This window comes from Zonotrichia albicollis, chromosome 21 (genome assembly GCF_047830755.1).
Source record: "Zonotrichia albicollis isolate bZonAlb1 chromosome 21, bZonAlb1.hap1, whole genome shotgun sequence".
Taxonomy (NCBI): domain Eukaryota; kingdom Metazoa; phylum Chordata; class Aves; order Passeriformes; family Passerellidae; genus Zonotrichia; species Zonotrichia albicollis.
In genome coordinates this window covers 6,335,215-6,352,787 of record NC_133839.1, presented here as the reverse complement: position 1 = coordinate 6,352,787, position 17,573 = coordinate 6,335,215, and the positions used below count along the sequence as shown (strand labels likewise).

Here is a 17,573-nt window from a genome sequence, read left to right as displayed (position 1 = left end):
AAGAAATGGGCATTAGAGAGGGTAAGAAGGAAGCAGGGAAACAAAACTCATCTCTTAACCTGAGCATGAGTTCACACCAGATGTTCACGTGTTATTGTGATAGCACAGCAAAGTGTCACAGCATGAACAATCCATCTATGGCTGTCAATCTCTTAAACCAGAACTGAGCACTGGGGCATCACCTTTTACCTGCCCTGGAACTGAGACCTGGGATCTGTGTCCTTCATATGAGGGGAAAATTACAGAGGAAAGAGGTCAGGCATGTTTGTTATTAAAAACTGAGATGCTGAGATGACGAAATGAGCCTGCAAGGACTTGGTTCACGGGGCAGGAAAAGGAACGCAGGATCTGAAATTACAAACAGCCCCTGCCCATGGGATGCTGCCTGTGCTTCATGTTTCACCTATAAAAAGAAATGCAGCTTCAGACACCCCCAGGGCTTGTGTAACCCAACACAAACAGAGAGGGGCTGCAAGGGAAGGGACCAAATGCACAGCTGTGGGATGTGTTTGCTGTCTGGGGGATGCAGAGGAGGTTGTTGTGCAAAATCCCCTCAATTTTTCTCAACTGGAGTCTCTGTTCCCAAGACTTCCTGCTCAGCAATGCAAAGGGAGCTAACACCACACAGCTCCAGAGGTATTTGCCTGAGCCATGTCCTCCACAAGTTACAGATGTCCTGATTCATAAAACTCCTTTGTGAGAACAAGGAGCTGGGATTTCCTCTGCTTCCTCCACCTTTCCCCTGCACTCATCACCCCACGTGGCCTTCTCAAGGCCCCTCTTGATTTCAGAGTCACACAGTAATTGCACTTCTCCCTCTCTTCCCCCTCTCCTTGCCTCCATGAAAACACAGGAATGCAAACAGAAGGATTACCTGGGTCTGCCTGTCTAGCTTCTAGATAAAAGGATGTGATTTTAGCTGGAGGAGAGAGATGCTGTCCCTTATTCTGGTTCACACCTGGCTATGTGATGTGAGGAAGTTCTCCCAGGTGGATTGAGGTGGCAGATCCAGTGACATTCCTGCTGCCTACACAACCATCCAGCCACCCTGCCACTGTCCTCACGTTTTACCAGCATCCATCTGACTGCTGCTGACTGAAGGGAGTTGTCCTCAGCTACAAAAAACCCAACCTGTACAAGGCCACATGTTTTGGATGTGACCAAGACAGATGGGATTAATAGGAGCTTGCAGACATCCAATTAAATCTTCATCAACCCAGGAAGGCAAGATGACTGCAGCCTGGAGCTTGCAGGGGAGACAGCTGGGGGGGAAGGAAAGGTTTTCTGTACCTCAGGAGTGTGGGATTGTTGGGAGGATGGATAATTCTGTACTTAGGAATATTGTAAGGATAACTCCAGAGAGAGCCACAAACCATCTGGGTACTGTGACAGCAGTGGCTGGGGAAACACTGGGCATAAACAGAGCAGTGATGGAGACTGAACTGTTCAGGAAGGTTAATTTTGCTAAACAATGATTTAGACCTTGGTGATTTTTAAGATATTTAACCATTTCTCCTAAGGAGTGGATGGAAGAGTCTGTGGACTCCAGGATCTGGGGTTTAGTCCAGAAACCAGCTACAATGTCTTAAGCTTGTCCTAAAGAAAAAGCCCTTCTCTTGCCTTGTCATTGCTCTCAACAGAAGTGGGAAAGCAGCACAAGGGAGAAATGGAAATTGCAGACACAGGAGTCCTGGCAAAGAGCTGCTATAGTATAAGAAGAGTTGAATCACTGGTTTGACACTACTTCCCCCCTGTGCAGTTTTGGGCTGCTAAATCATTCTCTAAAAGCAAACATCTAAGAAGAGAATAAAACATCCGACAGGAGGAGGAGAATACACTTAATGGTCATTTTCCACTGCCCTCCTGAGCAATCAGAGCCAGCAATAAATAACTGCACCTCCCACTCCTTCAGACTAAATAAATCCTCCAGCTGAATAGCTGTAGGAGGAGGGTTCTCGTGACAGTGAGACATTTACACACACAGCTTCATGCTGATTTAGCTGGAGCTGTGTGGTTTTGTGCCAGCCCCACTAAATCACTGCAATCAAGGCCCCTCTCCATTTTGCTTTTTCTCCAGTGATTTACATCAGTTTGGGACAAGGCAATTTCCTCCCAGTAGGAAGCTGAACTGAGGTGAGGCTCCTTGAACAGGAGAAGAGGTATCCAACACACAGCAGTTTTTCCAGGGGATCCACCTGGTTTGTTTGATACAGAGCTGCTTTTTCACGCCACATCTCTCCCCCAAATACAATAATGTAACTCACTGTCAGTGTTGGATCATCTCCTCCCCATCCCATCATGCAAATAACAGAAAAACAGTGGAACATTACTGTCATTATCAGTGGGAGATGGGAGCTCCAAAGAGGATCTGAGCATAACTTATCTACAGTCCATGGAAAAGGGGATGGGGCAGATATCAAAGAAAGAAAAATCAAAACTAGAGTGTCACAAATGGAGGGAGAGTGAGAGGATGGGGTATAGATGGCCAGGGTGGAATCAGCACTACAATGCTGAATAAGAAACTAGAAAAGGGGTTTCACATGCAAAATTAAAACACAGTGCAATAAGGGAGTATTCAGATCACCTTATCACCTTTCAGTCCATGTTCTCCAGGGTTCCCCATCAGCCCCTGAAAGAAAAGAAAGTTCAGAGTGAGGTTGAGCCATGGTGGAGACTTGCTCAGGTCTGTGACATTGCTGTTTGCTGATGGGGCTGGTGGCTCAGTCCCACACCACTGCCCTGGGACAGTCCCAAGGTCCAATGCCAGGCTGCTCCCAAAGTGTGCTCCATCACACATTCTTCATGTGGGAAAATGCTTCTGGAATTCTCCACTGAGAGCACCAGTGGGATGTTGTGTTCAACACCACTGCTGCCCATCCTTTCTCTCAGGAGAGTCACCTCTGCCCCAGGGAGGAACAGAATAACCTTCAGCCCAGCTATGGAGGGATGAGAGCTCAGAGATTCCCTCACCTTTAATCCTTTTGGTCCTGGATAGCCAATTGGTCCAACAGGGCCCATGTCACCCTAGTGAGAGAAAGAAAATTACCACAGTCATTAGGTGCAAACCCAACAGATCCCTGCATGTGGTATGAAATTCCTCTGATATCCAGTGTCAGTATCCCTGAAGAAATGCACTACTGATATCAACAGCAGCATCCTGGCAGGAGTCAAGGCTCTTTGAATGTGCAGACAGCCCCTCAATAAATGCAGCATTCTAAGAAAAGAGAGTGGGGGCAGGAGGTGGGGACAGAGAGGTCCCATCCTGCTGCAGTGAGAAGTCAGAGTGGCACTGTGTGTTGGACTCAGTCTAACACAGGAGGACAGCAGAGCTCTGGCTGCTGTGGGCACTCATGTGTGATGTACAACAGAAACCCTTCAGTGCTGCTGTTGAAACGGGCTCTGGCTCTCTCTGCCATGAAGAGAGGCAGTGACAGGGTGCCTGGCCTGGCCTCAGTGTGTAAATAAACAGGGCAGGCTCCCTGAAGGAGCAATTCTCCAGCCTCAGCCCCGGGCCCGCGGTCATGCGGAGAGAGCTGGGCCGCAGCCACCCCAACAGAGCCCTTTTCATACCTCCCAGCATAAAGGCTGCTTGTGGAAATGCATTTGCTCAGAGCTCTGCCCACATGGCTACTTAGGAGAGCAAGAGGCTTTAGTTACACCTAATTCTGCTCTTCAGCCTCTCTTACAGTGTGAACCAAACACCGCAGGGTGCGTGAGCAGAGCCTGGCTGGGCCTGGGGTGGCTGCAGGTGGCAAAGAGGAGACTGAAAGGGGACAATGTGTCACCTTCTCCGTGCCCTGCAGTGTGTGCACACCCTGGGGGAGCAGCTGCAGCTGTCCTCCACAGGGAGGACAGGGCAGGATGGATGTGCTCCCTTCTCCCCAGGAGGACTGAGGAGGTCACTGTCAGTCTATCCCACTGGAGATGCTTCAGCATCCTCAGTTCAGGAGCTGCATTTTACCCTGGGACACAAGATCTGACTCAGCTTGACCTGAATCTCAGTTTGAAGTTTGGCTGGGCCAGTGTGGAGGGGAGGACAGGCAGCTTCTGACTTCATCATCTCCAGAAGGATCATGATCACATTTGCCACTTCTGACCTTACACATTCTAACATACACAATATCTGTGAGATAATGGCAGCAAGGAAAAGGGAAGTCTTTCCAAATATCTGTGAGATAACAGCAGCAAGGAAAAGAGAAATCTTTCCAAAAGCAAGGATGCCTTCAATGGTATTGTTTTAAATAGCAATCTTCATCTTCCAGTTTTTTGACAGGAGCACATCCTTTCTGTTGCTACGGCTAAAGTAGCTACTTTCATCTCCACTAATGAAGGGAAGCAGAGCTAATTCGTGGTTCCATGGAAAGCCTTCCTGTGAATCCACCTCTGTCCCAATCCCCCATCTCCAAGATGGGTGTTCCACCAGATTCCCTGCTGTTCCTTCCAGGAATGTGAGATTTCTGGGTTTGTGCAATGCTTAGTGCAATGGAGGCCTTGATCTAAGCTGACACACACTCCTGTAATTTAAGTTATGGAAAGGCCAAAGGGGAAGGTTTTAACCATTCCTTGCAAGTCGAGTTTCCATGGTTTGTCACAGTTGAGGAGGAATCATTATGAAAGAATGCTGTAGTAGTAACAGAGCCTACCAATTTATGTGCATGGAAGGGAATAACCTAAAATAAGTGCTGAGACCTAAAAATAAACCAGTTGGGCATTAACTAACCCCCAGCACAGCTGCCAGAGGAGGAGCTGCCACCCATCCTTACAGCCATTTATCTCCTGCTGGGGGAAAAGTGCAATGAAGGGTGGAATTTGGCTGAGTAAAATTACCTGGATTAGTGATGGGATGGTGAAAGGGCTTTTAAAATTCCTGTCTACCCAGAGGACAGACTGTTCCTGCCCTCAGACTCTCCAGTGAACAAGAACTGGGTGTCTCTGAGGTCACTGCCGACAGGGACTTGCTTTTTAAGAGATCCTGGTGTGGAAAGAATGCTGCATCTTTGAAGAAATACCCTGGCAAATGCTATCAAAAGGGCAAGTTACCATGAAAAAAGAGACACTAACAACAGACTTCTAATCTGTTTCCTTCTGTTTGGAAAGGATTTGTCCTCCTCCACCTCTGAATCCACCAGGAAACCCCCACTCTCCCCAGATGCCACAGCTCCCCCATGCACACAGTCATCCTGCTCACAGGAAGAACAAAATCTGTGTGCAGTTAGGTAGGTTGAAAGGGTTAAAGCCCGACAAGCCAGATCTCCATTTGTTTTTGTACTTACAATGAGTCCAAGGACTCCAGGAGGACCTGGGGCTCCCAATTCTCCCTAAAAGGAAAGACAAACCCACAAGGTTACAGAACACTTTATAGACAAGGAGAGACTGAAAGGCAGCTCAGTGTTTCAGGAGTTTGAGGGAAGGGAAAAGAAGGGAAAACACCATCACTCCCCCTTCCATCCCCAGCCCCTTTCCCCTCCAAAGCAATCCAGAACTTCCATTTTCAGGAGAGCACATCCTGGGAAGACACAGGCTGCTTGTTTTTGGCAGTCATTCCCAGGGCTGAGTCCCCTCCCAGGAGCAGGCTGGATGAAAGGAACATTTCAGAGTTCAGGGGAGAGGTAGGAGCCTGCCCCAGGTGAGACCCAGCCTCTGGCAGGGAGAGGGAGCAGGGCACATGGGGAGAGCAAGGCTAAGGTGGGAAGGAGAGGAAAGCTGCTGCTTTAGCATTGGGAAAGGTGAGTTTTGGGAGTGGTTATGCAATAATAAAAGGAAAAGGTAAGAAATAATAGGAAAAAGTAGACCTGCACGAAAATGAAACTGGGTAGTTTGGGGAGAGGGTATGGCAGGTTCTGGTGCTGGCAAATGTGTCCTGGGGGTGTCTGGCACCTTGGAGCTCATCATTCCAAGGGTCAGACTGCTGATGGGGCTTGTGGAGCTGGTTTGGCTCCTCAGCTTCAGCACAAACTTTCTCTGTGTGAGCTCTCCAAAGCCATGCAGAAGCACTGGATGTACCTGATGGCATCTCCAAGTGAAACACAGCAGAGAAGCTCTGCCAGACCCTCACCTACCCAGGTCCCTGAGCAGTTCAGCAACCATGGGGTGCTCAGCCTGTCCTGTGTCCCCTTTGGTGGCCTCCCTGGCCATGCTAACAGTGAGCTGCTGGCCAGGGCAAGGACCTGCTCTGACACACCTCCATCTCCAGCAGAGCCTCTCAGAACAAGTGCATTGGAAATGCTGAACTTCCCTCTCACTCAGCCAGTCCTGCCCTGCTCTGGATCATGCTGGCCACTTCCTCTGACAGCCCTGCTCAGTTTATGGTGCACATCTGGTGGAGCCCCCTCCAGTGCAATAGAGCTCCCCTTTTATGGAAAGATTTGCCTGGTGGAGAAGGAAAGAGAAGGGGATGCAACGTGACTGAATGTGCTCAGGGCTCCTTGGCTAAAGGGTTACGTGTGTTTATTTTATGGGAAGTGGAGTAAAGGACTATTGGGCAAGCACACACACAAAAAAGCGTTTCATAATCTCAACCAGCCTAAAATCGCTTTTTTTTTTTTTTTTATGGCCAGTTCCCTTCCTGCATACTTGGGACATCTGTGGAGCAATTGTTCCTCATGGGTGGGATTTCTGTGTCCTCAGAGCTACTGTTATAAGGTCGGCTTCAAGCCTTCAGCCAAGGCCTGGCATTCCTGGCTCAGGAAGGAGAGGGAGCATCCCAGGAATGCTGAGCACAGGAGCTGCACGGTGGCCTGGGTTCCCCAGGAAGGGTGGCTGGGCTGCAGGCTGGGGGGATGCTCAGCGCTTGGTCCCACCAGCTCCAAGAGGCACTTCCCAGATTTTCTGACTTGTGTCCTATTGCTGTTCCTCAGAAGAACGGCTGTCTGTGGAAATGCATGAGCTCACAGCTAACAGAAGAGGATTTCCTCTTGGAAGAGGAGGGGGTGGACTCCCCTGAGAGATGAGGACAGGACTAGTTGTTAATTTGAGCCATTCCCTGGTCTAGGAAATGGAGGATTTACAAGTGGCCTTTCCTGGCTATCAGTCCCTGACCTGTGAGGGAAATCAGGCTCCATTCTCCTTTTTTTCAGCGCATGGACTGGGCACTGGGACAAGAGAGAAGGAGATGAACCAACAGCCCTTTCCCACGTCTAATTCCTGTGATTAGGAGCCTAATTGGAGTGGTGAAGCACTCTGGGGGAACGTGGGATCTGGAACGCCATGGCTGACAGTTCTCATCAGCTGGCAGCAGGGAAGAATGGCCCTGGGCTGGAGGAGCAGTGCCCGGAGGGGCTGCAGAGCACATCAGAGGCTGTGGCTGAGCCTTCCCAGCCAGCAGGGGATCAAACAGAGGATGTGGCAGCCGGGCCCGAGGCCATCCTGCCCCTGACAGCTCAGCTGCACACCCCACCTACCAAACCTAGCATATTTCTGTGCTCCACAAACAGACTTTCTGGCATTTTTCTGCGTCTGTGACTCCACTTGTGACCCTGTGAACCTCCCTTTAAGTCAGCCCAAACAGTCTGTTTTCATTCTGCCATGGCCAAGGCACATTAATATTTAAGAGCCGTTGATAAGATGAAAGAGGAGCGATCCTTCTGGATGAATTAACGGGACATTTGCTGCTCTCCCAGGCTCTGGGAACAGCCATTCAGCTGACTGGCATTGAGAACATCTTCTGAATGGGGCTTAGACAACTTGCATATTCAAAAGAAAACAAAATAAGTTATTTAGGGAAAACAAAAAAAAAAAAAGTCTTCCTGTCCTGCAGGATTCCTGCCCTTCCTGGTGGGCTGGCTGGAAATAGCAGTACAATCAGAAAGTTTTCCACTTTGGGACTGCTGATTCCACTCTGACCCATGGCTTAAGTTGACTGAAGGATGGGAAAAGTCCTGCAGAAGTGTTCCTTGGGAACATCATTCTTTCAGTTCACTGCATTTATGTTCTTGTGCTGAATTCCCACAAAGGCTGGAGCTGTAGCTGAGCTTGGCTTGGTGATTGGAGTCTGTTGTGAAAATAACTTTTATGCTGCATACATGACGAATGCGAGCTTGCAGGCACATGTGGAGTGGGTTACTTCACACAAATCATCCCCTCAAACCCCAGAGCAGCACGGTGATTATGTGTGAATAACCAAGGCAGCAGGAATTTCAGAGATGAATCAGTGCTGCTCACATGCTAATTCGGGGAGAACCAACAAAGTCATTCAGAAAATAATTTAGGATAGTTAATACATCTGAGAACTGCTGCAAACCACGAGGACATGTTCTATGAGCAGAGGCAAACACAGCACATCCCCACAGTTTAGTGCTACAAGAGCAGAGCAAATTGAACTTTATCAGCACCCAGCTGCTTAAACGACCTCGGTGACCATCCTGACCCAATTCCCAGGAGACACATCCCACTCTTAGGAAGCCAGCAGGGGTCAGATGAAGACTGAAGGGCAGGAACTCAGGAGACTGGAGACTTTTACTCCCCATGCAGACCCAGGGCTGGCTGAGGATGGGGCAGGCAGCAGCTTGGGCTATGGATTCTGTCCCTCAGTGCTCCCAGACACTGGAGCAGGGAATCTGTGCCCTGTGGTGTGGACAACATGGTCCAACACTGCCTACTTTGCCAGAGCAACATCCTTGCCCTTTTCCTCTTTATTTTCTCCTAGCCTGGATAAGAAAGTACCTGTCATGACTGAGGTGCAGGGAAGGCAAGAGATGGAGACAGAAAAGTGATGGCAAATGACCTGACAGTTACAGGAGCCAAACGCAGGAATTTTCAGCAGTCAGGGATGTAATTTTTTTTTTTCAGGAGGGACAAAACCAACCAGCTGCTGCCACCAAGCTTGAAAAAAACCAAACTAGCATGATGCAGTACAGTGTGCTGTCTACTACAAAAGAAAAAAAGAAAGGAAAACTTGTGAACTTACAGGGTTCCCATCGATGCCTGGAGGTCCTCGTTCTCCAAAATTCCCAGGAAAACCCTGAGGAGAGGAGGCAAACATGAATGTCAGTTATTGAGGCTCCCTGGTGCAGTCAGTCAGTTACAGCCACTCCCCTTGCACCCCGTGCAGCACGTTGGGGAGCAGCAGAACACGGGGACATGTGGGACAATCAGCCTGCCTGTCCTCATCCAGACCCCTCCTGCCACATCAGCACAGCTCAGCAAGGCCAAAACCCCTGATTCACAAACTCACTGCAGGGACTATATTAAAAATGGATTGTCAATCTGAATTATTTAGTGCTGTCTGCTCACAGGACCCTTTGAGGAGCACCCCCTCCTCTCAGGAGAGCTGGACAGTGCAAAGCCTCTTGCAGCCCATGCAGATGCTCAATGGAGCTGATGGGAGATGCCTGGTGAAATCACTCCCTTTCAGCTTGCCAGAGGAGCAAATGCTTCCAAACTCATCCCAGCCCACACCCCAGGGCTGTGAAAGGCCATGTTTACTACAGGAAAAAGTCACCACAAAAGAAGACTTCATCTCATTATATCCAAGACAAGTTTGGAAGACTTCAGACAATTGTAGAGAAGGGAGGGGAGGTGCTGAGTCAGAGCCAGAACACGGTGCTGGGACACGTTCTCCCTCACTCCTGGACAGAGCCTGTGCTCCTTTAAGCTCCCAATTCCCCCCTAATTCCCTGCCACAAGCAGATCCCAAAGCAGATTTCTCTTCCCTGTCCTGTCATGCTTGGTCTCTCACATAAAGAGCTCGAACTGGGAGTCAAAATAAAAGTGCTTTATCCCCTTCTCTGCTCGCCAGGACATCATGGGCATCTTCTGGAATACCTGAGAGTTTAAGAGACAGAGAAGAAGAAGAAAGGGAGAGGATGCTGTCCTCTCCTGCCTCCTTCCCTGCATGCTACAAACACTGGGTGTCTGGGAAAAGCAAATCTGAGGGAAGTGAAATGTAACAGCCAATGGTGACAATGCTTATCTGGAAACCCATCAACAACAATGAAAACTGAAGTGATCACAGCAGACAGAGCAGGAAAACCACACTGGGAAACTGTCATCCAAGACCTCCCTTGACCTTTGGGGGTTTACAACTCCTGGTGAACAGAAAAGATATGAATTTGCTTGGTAAAATCTAAGGTGAGAGATGTGAGACCTGTTTAAGTCAACAGAAATTCTGCTGCTGACCTGAGCCAGCATTTCAGCTCTTCTGTACCAATTCCCTACAGCATAAAGGACTGAACTGACATGAGCTATTGCTTGCTTGGATTCAACGCTTCTATTTTGTGGGAATCATTGAGAATAGGAAAGTTGTCTGCCTTTCTCCAGCTAGGCACTACATCCCTGAGGCCTGTGCTCATGCCAAGAGGCTGTGGTAAGCAACCACTGGAAACAGCCTTCTGCCATCTAGAGACAAAAATGTCAAATATAACAAGAAGGCAGGGGGGCCTACAATTTTCTTTAATGAAAAAAGGAGAAAAATAACTCTGCTAACATGCTGAATCAATCAGATCAGAAGAGAGATGTGCAGGGAAAACTCATTGCTCAGGCAAGACAGAAAAAAAAAAAAAAAAAGAAGATTGCCAGAATATTTTGCTGTTTACAGTCATGTGGCTTGCCAAGGAAAATATGAGTGTGCACAGACTGATACTGTACTTACACTGCTGCAGATTTCAGCATTCCCCCATCTCTCCTTCCTTTCTCAGGGAGCCATGGGTGCCACTGAGCTGCTGAGGTCTCTGCTATGGAGCTGAGCTCTCACCAACACAGGGAGATTTTACTACTTTGAATGGTACAATGAAAACAATATTGCTACAGCAGCACAATATCAGCTGGGGGAATGCTTGCTCCAGACTAAAACAGCACTGTCTGAATTTGGTTTAAAACTGTTGCAGTGTGACATAAACAATGTGCTCCTGTGCCAGAATAAAAGAACCCAGATAAGGAACTATTTAAATGCATATGTTTTGCACATGTGTTTCACTCTTTTTTTATGCCTCAGTTTCCAGCATTAACCTTGCTGCTTAAAGACAGGAAATTTGAGGCACTTGGTGATACAGTTAATAGAAGTCTACATTTACACAAGTTTTCCAGCACTAGATCTCAAAATATCCAGATTATTCCTGTGTTTGGAAGGTGGAGCTGAGCACCTGAGGTCACTTGGCCAGTACCACCCAGCAATGAAGAGATTCAGCAATGAAACCTGTTCACAGCAGGCTGTGACTGCCCACAGAGCTTAGGGCTCTGCCAGCCCTCAGGATGCCATGGAAAAGGGTCAGAGAGGGAGGAAGCTGAGAAGAAAAGCAGAACAGGCCCAGGACAGCACCCAGCACCAAAGCCCCATCCTAGCCAACACCTTTTTTGTCCTTAACACACCATCTGCACTGCTGGCACCAGCAGCCCTAGCCCAGCTCACCCATTGCTGGGGTGGTGGGTGCTCCCTGGTACATTTTGGCCCAAACTGTAAAACAAACCCAAAGGAGGAGACAAATGCAACGAGCAGCTTCAATTCAACTACCCCCAGGAATCCCAGGCCAGAAATCAAGTTTAGCACAGGTTTTACACATTAAATGAGGCTAAGGCTGGTGGCTGTGGCATGGAGAAGGATATTTCAGTCTGCAAAGACCCAAACCAGGTTGTGAAAGCTGTCCCAGCACAGCTCTTGCACAGCAGGAAACAATCAATCTTTTAAGCCCCTAATGAAAAAGAAAGCACTTTGTTTCCATGGGGTAAGCAGTAGCAGTTTAAACCACAATAACAGTTCCAGTGACCACAGTGTCCTAATTTATTGGATCTCACACGTCTGTAAAAGCTGTTTTTTTGGTGCCTCTCCTGCCTGAGCCTAAAGGAGAGAGAGATGTTCCCCAGGAACAGAACGAGCACTATTCAACTAAAACAAGCAGCCCAGAAGTTACAAGCAGACTCTGTTATGCCCCTGGTTTCCCTCCCTAAGCAGTGACACCTCTGCTCTCCCATGCTCTGCTCCAACAGCCTGAGGAGCCCAGACTGAGGGAGAACACATGGGGCAGGAAGCTCAATTTTATGGTGCTGGCAGACAGGAGGGTCACAACTGGCAGCCCATTACAGGAGGCTTTTGAAAGAAATTAAAGAATACAGCAGATTCAGAGTCTCCTGTGAGTGCAGAAGGGGTTTTGGTACAGAAAATCCATAATTTTCCAAGATGTTTTTTTCAGGAAAACTAGTCCCTGGAAATTATGCTTAAGAATTGGGACAACAAAGGTAAACACCCCAGTGAAAAATACAGAGCCTGCTCTGTGGGAGGGACAGGATGGACAGAGAGGGAGCAGGACAGGGAAGAGAATGGCAAATGGCAGCAGAAATAGGGAGAAAATGCTCCACTAACAAGTTGTGCTGGCCAGGAGCCAGCAGGGTGCTCCTCCACAGCGCTCCAGTCAGGTATGACAAAACTTTTGGCTCCATCTCACAGCTGGGAAATTCAGAGAGGAGGTGGGGGAAAACATCCAGCTGAATGGATTTCACATTGTCTGAAGGAGAAGTTCAATGAAAGAAGCAAGATGAGGAGCTGGAGAGAGAGCACACAGGCAGATGCTTTGCACCAACAACTCTGGGTGCCCCTGTGCTCCCCTGTCCCCAAACCAAGCAGAGCTTTACAGGGGTTCACAATTTGTGAACTGAGACACTGAGATACAACTGATTTATCCCAGGTTACACCGAGTCTGCAGCTGAAGCAGCAACAGAGTCTCTATCTTTGAGATGTTCCAATAGTGCCTTAATTCCTTTTCATCCCCACTCCCTGCAAAGGGCATCCTTTCACAGAGCAGGAGGCTCCTGCTGAGAACAACCAGACCTAGACAGACACTGGAACCAGCTCCTCTTGCATCAGGGGATTACATCCCCCTCCACCTCCCCTTCCTTTCTTCCACTGCTCAAAGCAAACAGAGCAGCCTGCCCTTTCTGCTGTCAGCCAAAGCCCTGCTCCTGTCAGAGCAGCTCCTTGTCCCTTGTCCCTGGAGGCAGCTGTCCCCAAGCAGCAGGGACTGGGGACACACATGGTGTCCTTTGCTCCCCCAAAGCCCTCTCAGGTGCTCACGTGTGGCTGGGTGTGCTGTGTGTGTACAACATCTGATTCAGTTTAAAGCACTTTCCCTGAAGGAGTAAGGGAGGCAGTCTGGCAGCTGCTGCTCTGAAGAATCCTGGCAGCTCTTCATGCCAACAGAATCGTTCTCCAAAAATAGGATTTTATTTTCCTGTTGGCTCAAGGTGAAGCAGCTCAAACCAACCAGCCCTCCTGTCTTGTCTGCAAAAGTCTCTATTTGCCAGTTGGCTCTGGCCAGGTGAATCACTGCCCAGGAGCCTCCCCAGGGACAGAACTTGCAAGTCAAATAATTTAAGTAAGGAAAAAGGAAAAAAAAAAAGGTGGTGGAGAAGCAGGGCCGAGGGTGAGAGAAAGCCTTCACTGGAAAAAAGAAGGAGAATAAAACAAACAAGTGTAGCTTATGTTGGCAGCTCACACCTCTGAGAGAATTCCTGGTGTGGGGACAGACTGAGCCCCTCACAGGTGGGCAGGGGGAGGCTCAGCCCCAGCAGGAGCCACCCCAAAGGAGCCTGGCAGACCCTGTGCTCCTGCTGTGCCTCCACAGCCACACAGGGACCTCTGCCCTCCCCTGGGTCCAGGCAGCTCCCATCCCTGCAGAGAGGGAGATGAGGGAATGGAGGGGGGTCCTGTGCAGCTCTGCTCCTCTGCCACCTCAAAGGACGCTTTGCTCTCACCCCCAGGAGACTTCACAGCTCTGTGTCACCTCTTGGGACAAAGATTTTAGGGCATTTTTAAACAAAACTGTCCCTCCTGCTGGGGGAGTACAGCAGGAGCAGCACAAGAAAAATTCCTGAAGCCCCTCCAGCCAAAAGTGAAATGCCAGCCCCTCCACGCTCCTGCTCCATTCTTTTCCCACTGGTACAGGATCTTTTCCTGCTCTGCAGAGCCCTAACTGAGTTACCACTGCACAGACACGTTGGCCTAATGCCAGAGAGCACTGAGCCTGCCACTGCTCCTCCTTATCTATGGCCAACGTTGCCAAATCAAGCAGCCTCCTACCCAAGGAAGCCAAGCAGCTTTAGGGGTCAAAATGCTTTCAGACTCATAGGTGACAACTGCATTATTTTCCCTTGTAATTTCTAAGGAGAAGAATTTTTGAGCTTTGATTTATGAATGAGCTTTCCCCTGAAGGATTAAAGATGCCTGGAAGACCTTGGTTCAGTTCCTCATGAGATTTCTGAATGATGATGGACAAGTCACTTAGGAGCATTCTTGGAAAAAAATAAATCTTTGGGATTGTTTCTTTTCTTTCAGTGGAAGTTATAACTCTTGGCACCTTTTCCCTGTGTTTTCAGTACCTTGTTTTGCCCATTCTTAAATGAAATACATATTGATATTGTCCACCTTGCCAGGTTATATGGATGGTGTAATCCTGGACATAGGAACATGTGAGAAGTAACCATGCAAGCACCTCACCACAGAGATTTGGGAAACTCCAGACGTGTGGAACACAGCTCAGGCCAAAAAGAGATGGTGACATTTGCTCTGGGCTCACGCCTGCATTTCAGAGTGGTGAACCAAGCCAAGAGGGGTGGAGAGACCAGACCAGCTGCCCAGCTCCAGTGTCCAACTTCAGCATTAAAAAAGTCACTGATTGCTCAAACCACATCTATTTTAAAAATTCAGGTTAACAAAGCAAAAAAAAAAAAAAAAAAAGAAAAGCAAAGAATTTACTTAAATGGCTAACAGGAAACATCTGATCCATGGGCTAAAAGTCTCTCATTAAAAGAGGAGCTTTGTTCATGGCTAGTTTTCAGGACCTCCACTGGACTTTTCATGCAAACAGGATGATTAAAAGCATATTCTGTTTTTAAATTAATCAGTTCCTGAACAAGACACCAAACATTTTGGTGCAATGCTGGGGTACTGGCACAAGACAGCACTGCCCAGTCCTGTCCATCAGTTCTTACAGACCATCTGTGCTCCCTCCTGCAGCTCATCTTGTGGATTTACCTATACACAACAGCTCTTCAGCCCACTCATTCCTCTACTGGCTTTGACTGGCCACAGCTGAGAGTACCATGGAATGCTGTAACCAGTTTCCCAAGTGCTCATGTGGTGCAGGAGCCTCTTGGCTCACTCACTCAAGGAAAGGTCTCAGCTGCATCCAAAGCAGAGAAAAGACTGGAGCAAGAGAGGAGATGTTTATCACCTTAGTCCCCACAGAGAGAAGCAGCATTTGTTTTGTCAGTGGTCTGTGGCCATGGCAGCCCCTGCAGAGCCATGGCAGAGCCTGGCTCCCCCCTGTGTGCATGGACAGCAGCTGGGCCTGTGTGCCTTGGCAAACTCCAGGCTCTGACACTGGATCTATCCAATGGATGGATCTATCTCAGGATGACATTGGATCTGTCCAATGGATGGATCTATCTCAGGATGACACTGGATCTATCCAATGGATGGATCTATCTCAGCCCTCCATCAAAAGCCTGGGGATGGCTACAAAATGAAACCTTCCTGACCCAGAGGCACCCCTGCTTTTGGCCATCCAGACACAATTGATGCCTTTTCATAGGATCCAAGAGCCTGCTCATGCTGGTGGGGAGGGCAGGGGTACCCCATGACCTTCTGACAGCTTATCAGAAGGAAAAAACAATATATTGCAACTTGATGCTCACTGGAGGCAGGAGTTAATGCATGATAAAGCACCACAGAGGAAGACATAGAAAAGAGCTTGGTGAGAAGGTGAGCTCTGTGAGAGCTGGAGAGTGGGATGCTGTCTGTGAGCAGCTCCAGCAGCCTGGCACTGCTCCCAGCAAACTGAGGCTGGTTCCAGTGGCTGCCATCTCTCAAACAGTGGGTGACAAAGGGGAGGGACCCTGCTGGACTCACTCCCATCCTCATCCCTGTGACTCCAAATCCATGTGTCTTTTTATGGCACCTCCTCCTTGAGACATGAGCTGTCATCCTTGGCATTTCCACACTAAGCCTCAGCTGCTGAGCTCAAAGGAGAGCTCTCCGAAGACAGTGCTGTCCCTGGTTTGCACAGAGCTGGAGGAGCCAAGCAGCTTGTGTGACACTGTGTGTAATGAGGAGAAACCAGAACGATGAGCACAGAGACAGAAATATCTGCTCATGGTGTTCATGGCTTGCTCGTGCTGCTGTTACCAAACCCTTCCAGCCCTGGGGAGGGTCTGATCCTGTGCTGTTTTGTGGACCTTTTGGGCCAGGGCTTTTCTTTCACAAGGTCATTGCATGGTGAGGCTCACCAGCACCACCAGGTTCTTAGAAAAATGTAAGGTAACCTAAGTTGTGTTTAACTGACTTGTGAATAAACCTCAGATGAACCTCAAAATTACTAAGTATGTCTTTGAATTAAATTTTTCCTCCTTCTTTTCTATCCTTTTTAAAAGAGTACTACTAACAAAACAGATTGTAAGCAAAAAATCATAGATAAAAAATAGCACAGCTAGTGCAGTATGAACACTCTATGTGAAAAAGAGAGATATAAGCACACATCAAAACCAAAGATGAACCAAAAAAGAGCTCAAAGCTCCTTGGATATATTTCCTGAAATTTTGCCTTTAAGTCTTTTCCTCTAGCAGAGCTAAAGAACTTCTGAAAATATTCCACTCTATTTGAAGTTTAATACAATCTGCAGTGCAGACACTCCTGATTGTGGCTGCCCATCTCCCACAGCACAAGAACAGCTTGGTGTTCCTTGAGCTACTTCTATCTCCTACTCTTCCTATGAGTCATTTCCTGCAGTGGCAGCACAGCTCCTTCCCAAAGCTGAACCAGGACTGGCACATTGTCTCTGCATGGCAAGACAAGCTATCAACAGCTTCTCTCACTCCTTTCCCCAGCAACCCTGATGGGGTCTTGTTTTTATATATTTTTTTTCCCCAGCTGCTCAGCTGAACACCATAAAAATCTACAAAAATCACCATAAAAAGACATATTTTTCAGCCACTGCACTGGCAAGACTGAAGGTTTAAGTTGTAATCAGCTCCAGCCCCCCCAGCCCACCCCTAAACCAGGCAGATCCAGAGATGTACAGACTCCTGTACAGAGATCCAGAGATGTACAGACTCCTGTTATTTCAGCCTCCTTAGTGCACTGGGCTCCAACCATAACTCTGCCCCCAGCCCACCCCAGCTCTCTCCCTCTCCAGGGCTCATATTTTGGGATGCACTGGCCTCCTGTATTGCTGGTGTTGGGCAGGGAGAGGTGGAGTCAGCTGTTTCCACGACAGACTCACCATGTCCCTCACAGCTCTGCAAAACTTTACTTCCCTGGAAGGATTTCAAGCTCTGACTCATGTCCAGTTCCTCTATTTTAATCATTCCCTCTTACATCATTCTCAGAGGCCCACGGTGTCACATGCAACCTCCCCCAGCCCCCAGCTCCTCCTCGGCTGAGCACTGATCCACTGCCAGCTCTCATCCCAAACAAAGCTAGGTACAGAAATATGTGTGATACCAACTCGTTCCTCCTCTCCAGAGCATTCTGAAGGCAGCTAATATGGGCTTGGAAGAGCTCCCTGCTGCAATGACAACACGGAGACAGCAGAGGAACAGCAGCCACACCAGCAAATCTAAGGGAGCAGGGATGGGAGAGACCAGAGAAA

The 17,573-nt window shown here is 48.5% G+C and overlaps 1 protein-coding gene across 2 annotated transcripts in view; it reads right to left on the bottom strand.

The window, feature by feature from the left end:
• COL27A1 (collagen type XXVII alpha 1 chain) overlaps positions 1-17,573 on the bottom strand; it is a 149,728-nt gene that overhangs the window by 77,127 nt on the left and 55,028 nt on the right. For both annotated transcript variants that reach the window (XM_074556062.1, XM_005490550.4), the window contains 4 exons: positions 8,906-8,959; positions 5,274-5,318; positions 2,971-3,024; positions 2,585-2,629 (listed from right to left, as the gene is read on the bottom strand). In XM_074556062.1, the coding sequence (XP_074412163.1) occupies positions 2,585-2,629; positions 2,971-3,024; positions 5,274-5,318; positions 8,906-8,959 (198 nt within the window). The remainder of the gene's footprint in view (positions 1-2,584; positions 2,630-2,970; positions 3,025-5,273; positions 5,319-8,905; positions 8,960-17,573) is intronic.